The 10,176-nt window shown below is 38.6% G+C and overlaps 1 protein-coding gene across 2 annotated transcripts; it reads left to right on the forward strand.

Annotated features, from left to right (window-relative positions):
- LOC106583298 (homeobox protein Hox-C11a) lies at nt 1-9,723 on the forward strand. 2 transcript variants are annotated; one of them, XR_006761354.2, is made up of 2 exons: nt 1-402; nt 8,643-8,753. XR_006761354.2 is itself a non-coding variant. In XM_014167336.3 (2 exons), the coding sequence occupies exons 1-2, from the start codon at nt 6,635-6,637 to the stop codon at nt 8,873-8,875; spliced, it is 939 nt and encodes a 312-aa protein (XP_014022811.1). In that variant the 5' UTR covers nt 6,040-6,634; the 3' UTR covers nt 8,876-9,723. The 2 variants fall into 2 exon arrangements, 1 of the variants encoding a protein (XP_014022811.1); XM_014167336.3 differs by lacking the exon at nt 1-402 and adding an exon at nt 6,040-7,340 and having other exon boundaries at nt 8,643-9,723.
- The last annotated feature ends 453 nt before the right edge of the window (nt 9,724-10,176 follow it).

Here is a 10,176-nt window from a genome sequence, read left to right on the forward strand (position 1 = left end):
TCCATCGCAAATGTTTTGGGAAAAGGGCAAGAAAGACCGGTTAAAAAAAGAGGGGGGGAAAACTGTTCTTTAAAGTCGTAGCTATATGGTGGTTGTATTTTATTTTAAAGTTCTCGTTGAGTATAAAGAAAGACTTACAACTTAGGTGGATAGAGAGGGACGGCAGAGGAAAGGTTCCAGGGCACGTTTTGAGAGAGTAAATTGTTTCTCAACAAGAATAGAACATGTAATATATCCAAAGTGATCGGAATGCCAACTTCAAAAGCGGCAGTCTCCGCTAGATCTGAAGGCAGCAGTGTCTAGAGTTGGAAAGGAAATTAAACATCATAAAGAGAGAGGCTCAATTAGGGGCCCAATGCTTAAGCGCTACCGAATCCTGTAGGAAACAAAGACGGATATTCGGTAAGAAAATACAGATTCTATTTCCTCTCTCATAAATCTACTTTACCTTTTAGATACTTAAGAAAAAAGTTTTACCGCGTTTTTTGTCTGGTCTTAGATAGTCAAATGCCAAATGTCTCAAGTCAGCGAAAGTTCATCGTGTATTTTGGACATGTCGTGATTTTAACCCAGGCTATTACTAAGCAATGTTATGCCATTTATTAATACTATAGAATCGGGAATAGACTACCTTTTGATTTGCGCTAGCATAGTAGTACGCATAATCTGAGCCACGCTATTTTCCATTTTTTTATGAATAAATTCACACATTTGTGGTTACTTAGGTTCATGTTTATTTTCACAAAAGGTAGCAGGTGATTTTATACGTTTCGTCAGAACATTATCAAAGTCAATGATGCATTACAATGTAGGCTTACTTGTGGTCATCCTGAGTCGTGCATTGGTACGCACTGATATTGTCATTCTATCAGTTGATTAAAGAGTATGTCCATGCAAAATGGAGACATTGGCTGGTCCTGGGATATCGACCACATGACTTGTTATCCAAACTCCATACAAATATATGAAGGATAATTCTCAATTCATGACGTTTATGACGCCTCTCGTCAAATAGCCTATGGGACGAACAAATAGACACGATTTGGCTTCAATTCAATTGAAACTAGGGCAGTTCAGTAAATTAATACAAATTAAATTAGCGTTTTTGATGGAAACCATCATTCAAAATATAATAGTACGGTAGGCTAAGTATGTTAGGCTAAGTATGTTGGCCATGCGGGAATCAAATATAGATCTACTCATTCCTGATCTTGCAGGCACCATGTTCAAACCAACTGGATCATCATAAACCTAATATTGGACCATTTCCAGTTGAATCTCAGCGAGATAACGGAATTGACTGATGACGCCTTGGTGAATCACTTGCATGCCCATAATGCGTTTGAGAGCTCCACGGGACATGGCACATGTAGTCTGAACGATAAAGACATGTGGGCCTCATTGGCTTATTATTGTTTGTCGTAGTGACAATATAGTGGTGGTATATAGTACTTTTATAGCTATTTAGGTTATAGGTTGTTGTTTTGAGGGGGTATGCTTTCCACTGGATGTCCGTTTAATATTCAATTTGATCAATATTTGTTTGTTGTTGGCTCAATGTGATATTACCATGTGACACTACTGCATGTCGGTGTATTTTGGTTTGAACCAAGACAAGTGTGTTTTGTTAGGTCGTTTTGAATAATCTAATTCGTTTTCAACGTTGTTGAGACCTAATCACCTTGACGAGTTTTGTCTGAAATGTTACTGTTTTTGACAAGTTGATTTTTATCATTAGGCCTACTGCACAATCGTTGCGTTTGTTCCTGCACATGGAGGTACAAACGAAATCTAGACACTTGGATGAATGTTGAGTCTTTTCTAAATACGGTAACATAGGCTAATTTGGGCTATATTAGGATTGAAAATAATGCCACAATTCGGCGTATTCATGCTCCAACGTATGTTATTTGAATAATCAATCCGTTATATTCCTAATCTATACAATGCAGATATTGCAAATATATATACAGTATTAAAAAAAATAGGCTTTATGATTGGCTTTAATCGTCAACTTTTGATAGGCCTATCATGGCTAACTCGAACATTGCTTAGCGCTTATGGACCCACTTTATAAGTATTTGTAATGGTTTCTTTGTGTGTTTTAAGAAAAAAGCTGTGTCCTACTCAAATGTTTTCATGAATTTGTATGTAGCTTATTTAAGACAGAGGAAACACAATTAACCACAGCTTTGGTAACAGTAGGCTATATTAACTTGTTGCTGCTTTTGGGATCGTAACAAAATGAGTATTTGGTAACGACAGATGCTATTTCCATATTTAAAAACCAGTGTAAAAGCCGCACACTAGGGAAGATAGGCAACCGACCTTAAGTTTAATTATAACCTTTTCAGTGTTTGTTGATACTAGTTTTTCCTGACAGCATCTAGACACATTGCTGCGCACAGGGTTTTCTCTTTGTTTATGCCCGTTTCCTATTTGTCATAAGAGATGATGGCTTGTTCACGCCAGTCGTGCAGATTCGACACACAAATGACAGACAGTTCTCACAAATACATCTGTAAATTGCAGCCTATTCGTTTTTTTCTTCTTCGTATAATGCAAAAATGCACTCATTGAAATAACACTAAATTCTAAACCATACGCCTACAAATTACTCTGCCACAAGGTGGAGAATATTGTCCACCAAAATCAAACCACATCCCTTCATTTTTATATTAGACCCTATTGGAAGTGACAGACGGGCTATGAATAAACAATGAATGAAGAAGAAAAAAATCGTTATTATATGTTGTCGCGGTTTTGGTGTTTATTGCTCACACAAGCATATAATAAATATAGCTCGTTCGAGGAGCGATATTCTTACAACGCTGACTGTCCCTGGGTTAGACCATACCTCAGCTAACCCTCCAAAATATTTTTTCATAGCTCATTTTGGTTTGTTATATCCATGAGTGGGCTACCCTCTCCATAAATTATCCCACCAATAACGAGACAGAACAATCCACACATTTAACGTTGGGTACTTTATCGTAAAGTATTTTATTCATTGTTTATCATTGTTTTAGGCTATATATTGTAGCCTATGTTTATAGCCTATCATCTATATGGCTAATTTCCATAATCAATAGGCTATCACATGATAAATCCTCTCTTCTTCAATAATGGTTTGCCAAACAAAACTTGCACAACCAAGGCCTACTGTTGTGTGCTTCGGCCTACTGCACAATCAACTTATGGTATCTTCACGTAAGTGCCTATGTGTTAAAACCCGTTTCCCATTCTCAGTCGCTGTGGCTCGTTGCTTTTGCCAGGACCTCAGTGTAACCATGGCCTTTTTTGCTGATGCTTGAAACTCTTCACAGCTCATACAACCGAATTTAATAGGTTGGTTTACATCCAATTAAAATGATCTGGGCCATGGGGGGACAATCATGTTATTTCACGCGCTCGCCACATTGAGCGCTTGTTTCAGCTCGAATTTATGTGGGTGTAGACATTTGATGGAGCTAACTTGACCACTGTCTTGAGAGAAAATATAGCCTATTCTATTCTCCCTTTGGTCTCTATTTTCATGATTTCTCTTTGGATTAAAAATACTCAAGGTCTATAGTCTTGTTAGTTTACTATAAAGGGTGGTGAGGCCTTACGTGGATTTCGCGGACAGACACTTTGTCAAGTATTCTCCCCAACAAGTGTTGTTTTCAAGCAGAGAATGGCAAATATTTACAAAAAAGCTCGTGTTCAAGTCTCATGACTTTAGAGACAATTGACGCTTTTAGGGATATTAGGCTACCCTCATCGAGATTATATTTGCTACACACAATATTAAACTGTTGAAGACAGTTTTAGGACAAATATCTTAATTCAGGTCGAAGGAACATCTCGATTTGTTTTATGTCAGTGTCCTATTGCGAGCAGGCTTGAGCTAACCTAGCTTTCCAAGTGCACGCAAGCCTTCGTGAAAGCAATGTAGCCACTCACATTCAGATGCTATAGGCTACATGCTAGTCTGTATTGAGAAATAATCTGTAGAAAGAATTTATATTGTGCCGAAAAGAAACAGTATAGCCAGTATGTTCAAATGAACACTGTATAGTGCACTTGGCATCCCTGCAGTATGGAAGAGAGCACTTAATGGCCATACACGGCCGGCTGTCCCAGGAAGAGAATACAATTTTTATGGCAGGCTATTTGTTTATTAGTTCTACTGCTCTCCGGGTGCAGTTTATGCGTACCGAGATTCAATCTTATCTTTTGCTGAATGTGACTAGAGATATACAGATATATTTCAAAGCAAACACTATTGCTAACATTATATTGTGCACACATCGCACCTATCTTTTCTTGAATTTCAACAGCTTTGGAATGCCATGCATGTAGCCTATGAAATATTTAACACAGTAAGTAAACACAATGATGTATAGTCTTCTTGTAAATGTCTGTTTCAGGTATGCTATATTTTGTGATTGTGGTCGAGATGCATGGAATTAAAATGGCACAAATCTATGTAAACTACGCTCCTTTCAACAAAAGCCTGCTAGCCAAAGAGGTGAAGAAAAGCCTATTTACTGCAGCTCTTCCGTCTTTTATGGTGGTTGCTTTCAGGATTTTGGTGGTCAAATTCAAGTGCTGTGTCTGGATAGCTGTCGGATCTCTTTGTACTTGATTGCAGGCTTCTTGCGCCTCGACCTCAGGCCCTGAACATGTTCCTGCATTTTTTATTTCATTTACCTTCATTTAACTAGGCAAGTCAGTTAAGAACAATTTCTTATTTTCAATGACGGCCTAGGAACTGTGGGTTATCTGCCTTGTTCAGGGGCAGAATGACAGGTTTGCACCTTGTCAGCTCGGGGATTTGATCTTGAAACCTTTCGTTTACTAGTCCAACGGTCTCAGCACTAGGCTACCTGCCGCCTGCCGCAAGAATCTCAAAAGATGCAGTATTTATTTGTCCGCACAGCATAACGCTGAACTATCTTAAATAAATAGCAGCCGGAATGCAGCTTTAGCACTTTCTGTAAGAAGTCTGGTATTATATATTGAACACTATTATATATTAACATTATTTATTGAGCGCTTTTCCTCACTTCTAGTTCAATGAAACTATTTGGTCCTTGTCAGTGATGGAAAACTTTTGTTTTCGAATATGCATAATGGCTTGTCATCCCGGGTTCTGGTTGATGGAAAAATGCATGGAAGAAAACTAATGTGCTATAGAGAGCTTGCATTCCTTTTATGTATAGGCCTTCTCCCTTTTTAGCCTATTCCCAACGGGCAAAGTGCAAACGTAGGGCCATCGAACACGTGTAGGGAAATGTTATGGTAAAGCCATATTTATATTTGGATTTATCTGGAATATAAATGAAATAATACATTCAAATGAGTGAAATGTTACAGACCGAGCATGTATCCCATAAATAGATGGCCAATATACAAATATAATGATATTAAGTGGTTTGAAAATTTGTCAAACATATATAAATCCCGACGAGTAGGCATATAAGCTAAAATCTACATATGTAAAGCCGGGTTAATGTCTAAACATATTCATGTCGGGAAAAGCATGGGTCCCCACACACACACACACACACACACCACACACACACACACACACACACACCACACACACACACACACACACACACACACACACACACACACACACAGGTTATAAACTCAATAACTATGTTTTTGCTCTCTGACTTCCTTGTTTCCATCACGTCGCCAGACACTGGCCTAACAAAAAATATATTCATAATTTCGATGCAAATGTACATTCATGTTTCTTTCTTTCCGTGATCTTGGTTATGGGGGTAGAGCAATGACCCGCGTTAAAATTGGGTTCTTAACGAGATCTTTAAACCAGTTATTACAGCAGGTTTACTTGTAATTCATAACATATAAACTAAACCATCAGACTACATGATAATGAACATTTGATCTATCTTTTATTTGCTGAAATAACAGGTTATATGGAAGTTGGGCCTTCATGCAAATTCATTCACAAAAGACGACTGTAAGAAATTCTAAGTGTTATCATCATTATTTGTAATAATTCAAGAGTTTGTAGAATATGTTCAATATTCACCTCAAGGGTTTTTTTGATAGGATGGAGGATTAATAGAGGTCTTTCATTGATAGGAAAATAAATTGGAGAAAGGGGTAATCTCAAACACTGCATGCTCACATGGTCGAAATTCACTAAGGGCTTGCAAAATACCCTTTATAGCTGACATTCACATGGCCTCATAATAATAATAACCATAATAACCATAATAATAATAACATTAATCATCATTGTTATTATAATCAAAAACCCGTACCTGTTATTATTTTGCTATGCATTGCATTGCGCGTGTACTATACGGTATTCATATTTTGATTATATCGTTTAGAGACTAAAGAAAAAAATGGTAAGATACCTGATATTGATTTTTATAATACTCATGCGGTGTTGGAAAACCAATCGTTTGAACCTTCTGTATCTTACCTAAGTGAACCACTCCTACACATGTAAGTGTTCCAAATTGATATATGACAATATCTACTTTCAATCACGTGTCTTGGGGCGACTTAGACGGATAGCACGTCATCTCGCCTTCCCAAATGTTCTGCTTCTGCAGTTCGAATCCAAAACATCTATCTATAGTGCAAGAGAACGGGGTGAAAGATGTTTAACTCGGTTAATCTGGGAAACTTCTGCTCACAGACGCGAAAAGACAGGACTTCCGAGTTCGGAGACAGAGCGAGCTGTGCGTCCAACCTTTACCTCCCCAGCTGCACATATTACGTCCCCGAATTTTCTGCTGTCTCTTCGTTCCTGCCACAGGCCCCGTCTCGGCAAATCACCTACCCTTACTCCACGAACCTCTCCCAAGTGCAACCGGTTCGGGACGTTTCTTACGGTTTGGACCCCTCAACTAAGTGGCACCATAGAGGGAACTATGCGTCGTGCTACTCTGGGGAGGAACTGGTACATAGGGACTGCCTTCCGCCATCGTCCACCATGACAGAAATGCTGATGAAAAACGAAAGTGTATACAGTCATCACCATCATCACCACAACCACCCAAGCTCCAACCACCTATCCACGGGCTTTTATTCGGGTGTGGGGAAAAACCACGTTCTACCCCAGGGCTTTGACCGCTTTTTCGAAAGCACACACAATGGGACGGAAAACAGCTCGACAGACAACTGTACTCAGAACGGCGAATCCAGTAAACTGGATTCGGCGTCCCAGCCGCCTGCCGCCCTCCTCCACAGCGCCACAGACCCTGAGAAAGACCCAGAGGATGAAGAGGAAAACGTTCATTCTGGTTCTTGTGCTTCTTCATCGGGCAAGAAAGACGACAGCGCCAACAAAACAAGCCACTCGAGTAGGTACCGAAGCTGTAAAAAAAGGTTAAGGGACTAGCCCGGTATTTTTGTCGGTCTGATTTTATGTGGAGTTTTATAAGCATTCAAAGGATTTTATTATAACCTACAAAGCTCTTTCTTCCAACAAGAATTTTTTTACGATGGGACAGCGCTTTGAAAAAAACGATACGTTACACACAGGCAGCAGGCAGCAGCTCTCCCAGTCTGTGAAATTTTAAGAGCCCGCTATTGTGACAAACGCTAACTTTGATCATGAACTTGCGCTGGGCGATGTTTCACCAAGTTGTCGAGGGTAAAAAGCAATTGAGCAGAACACTGCTTTTGGGCGTCCTTTGATTTTGTCCCCTTCTCAGCAGCCTCCTGTAAAATGCAGAAATGCTACTGTGTTGTTATTCTGGACAGGTTGTTTTACGCATTAACAGCAGCTAGCCTATATGTTCGATCGAGATTGCATGTAAAAAATACAAGCCTAATAATAGTTGTGATAATCATAATGTTTTGTTTCTTTGGGACCTATGCTCTTCTCAAAACGTGCATCTGTATTGGTAACCGTGCAAGTAGGATAGCCTAGTATTTTAGTTTGTAGACTAATCAATGATTTAAATCTTCCAAGCGTTGAGATCTTAGTCTAGGCTATTCTGTAAATCACCAACAAACTCGTTCGGTTTTGTTATAGTCCATGTAGAATATGATAAACCAATGAGCAAATAGCCTCGATATAATTCACTCATATTCATTTGAGACTAATAAACAGCGGCTCACAGTCCGTAGGCCCAAGCGCCCCCATAGTGGCATGGAAGAATTTGTCTCTAGCCTATAATTATATCCCACCTATTTGATGCCAAGAAATGCTATCTAGGTATCCAGTGTTAATTCGCTATAAATGATCGCATTATGATATGAAAGGAAGGTTCCTATTTTCCATGATAGCCATATATATATATTAAGGTAGGTAGTGAGGTGATGAAGTGCAATGTCTTTGTCGTTTCGTGAATAGCGTTACAAAACTCGTCAAGAGATTTTTCACAGAGATGGCTGATTATAGTTGTATGTTACAAGAGGATGGCACTGATGGCCATGGATTTAAGGATACAGAGAAAGAAAATGAATGTGCAGGCTTGAGGGTAGGCTACGTGTTTAGGACACTTACATTTTATCAAACTTAACATACCTACGTTCTGAATCCCCATACGTTTCAGCGTGTATCTTAATGCTTGTTTTATTTGAAAAAAGTGTAGGCCTACATGTTGAATACACTCGACCTTACGTTCTTCTGATTATTTGTTTTATATTGCTCTAAGGTACACCACGCACGAGGAAGAAGAGGTGTCCTTACACGAAGTTCCAGATTCGGGAACTGGAAAGAGAGTTCTTCTTTAATGTTTATATCAACAAGGAGAAACGCCTGCAGCTCTCCAGAATGCTAAACCTCACTGACCGTCAGGTCAAAATCTGGTTCCAGAACCGCCGAATGAAAGAAAAGAAATTAAGCCGAGATCGGCTGCAGTATTTTTCTGGAAATCCCTTATTGTGAACTAAACTCTAAACTGGTAGCTTTGGTGAGAAATAATCATCAATATTATCATCTCTAAAACTGAATTGCCTTTGGAGGACAAGGCCGGAGTCGACTAGCCAAAAACAAGTGTTAGGTCATTCATGGAAACGCTGGGACTGGAAAGAAAATCAGTTATCAATATGTTTTACGTTTCCTTGTTTGTTGAACCAATAACAAGAACCAGCATAAAACAAGACCTCAGAGAAATGTATCTCTGAGAATAGCAGAGCAATGAAGGTAAACTATTCCATTTTTTCCAATGAAAGATGTATATTTACGCGTTTGTCACATTTGGCCAAAAATGTGAAACATTGTAATGGCAAGTACGACATCAGTATTTCTTTTTGTTTGATTATAGCCTATTTCGGTTCACTTGTGAAATTCTGTCTTTCCAGTGACATTTCTCTCTTTTATCTCTTTATTACTTCATTATCCTTTCTTTGTGAAAATGATTTTGCTACAAACTAAACCGACTTGAGGACAGCCGCACAGACTCTTCTTCATAGATATGCAGATATATAAACATTTTTGCAGCAACCAAGAACTTCGACACGAATCATCGGTCCCAAATTAATCTCCTTTGACTATATGACTGTATATATATTTCATTTGTTTATAAAATGTTACCACTTAACCTAATTACTATATTTTCCAGAACTGAAAAAATAACTTAGCTCTATGGCTACAAGCTCTTTGACTATAGCGAGCTTTTTGTTGGTTGCTTTCCGTTTACATGTTATGCAGTATGAAGATATGACGTTGCATAGGCCTATATCAAGTGAAAGAATGTAACATAAAAAATAAACGAATAGTGATTCTTAAATCAAGCCAATCTTTGAGAGTTTTATATTATTATTTTTTACTGGGTCTAGGTCTGTATTTCAAAGATCAACTACCAAGAACGTAATATTATACTTCGTGTATTCATGCAGAATGCTTGGTCTTTTGCAGAATCAGTTGGGCTAGTCCTCAATGCTTGTAGAAGAGCATTGCAAGTTACGTGCTACTTGACTTCTTAAGTAGGCCCTTAATAGCACAGTATAGCAATAAAACGTTGTGAAACCCTATACGTGTCTCTGACAAGTCGTTCAGATTTCATGTTAAGATTCATGGAAAATAAGTATAGGCTCTATCTCAGAACTCAACTTGGTAGGCTAATTGATACAAATCAAAAGTCCTTGTCTACACACAAATCAATAGGCTAAAACTAGGTAAAATGTCAGATTAAAATATTGGGAGTGCTTGTAACATAGTAAAACTATAGACCTGAGCCGCAATTT

Source organism: Salmo salar, chromosome 22 (genome assembly GCF_965601325.2).
Source record: "Salmo salar chromosome 22, fSalSal1, whole genome shotgun sequence".
Lineage (NCBI taxonomy): Eukaryota > Metazoa > Chordata > Actinopteri > Salmoniformes > Salmonidae > Salmo > Salmo salar.

Bases quoted from the DNA above. Each gene is read 5' to 3' on its own strand.
- LOC106583298 (XM_014167336.3), top strand. From the start codon at position 6,635: ATGTTTAACTCGGTTAATCTGGGAAACTTCTGCTCACAGACGCGAAAA. The intron at 7,341-8,642 runs GTAGGTACCGAA...TATTGCTCTAAG, and splicing joins CAACAAAACAAGCCACTCGA to GTACACCACGCACGAGGAAG.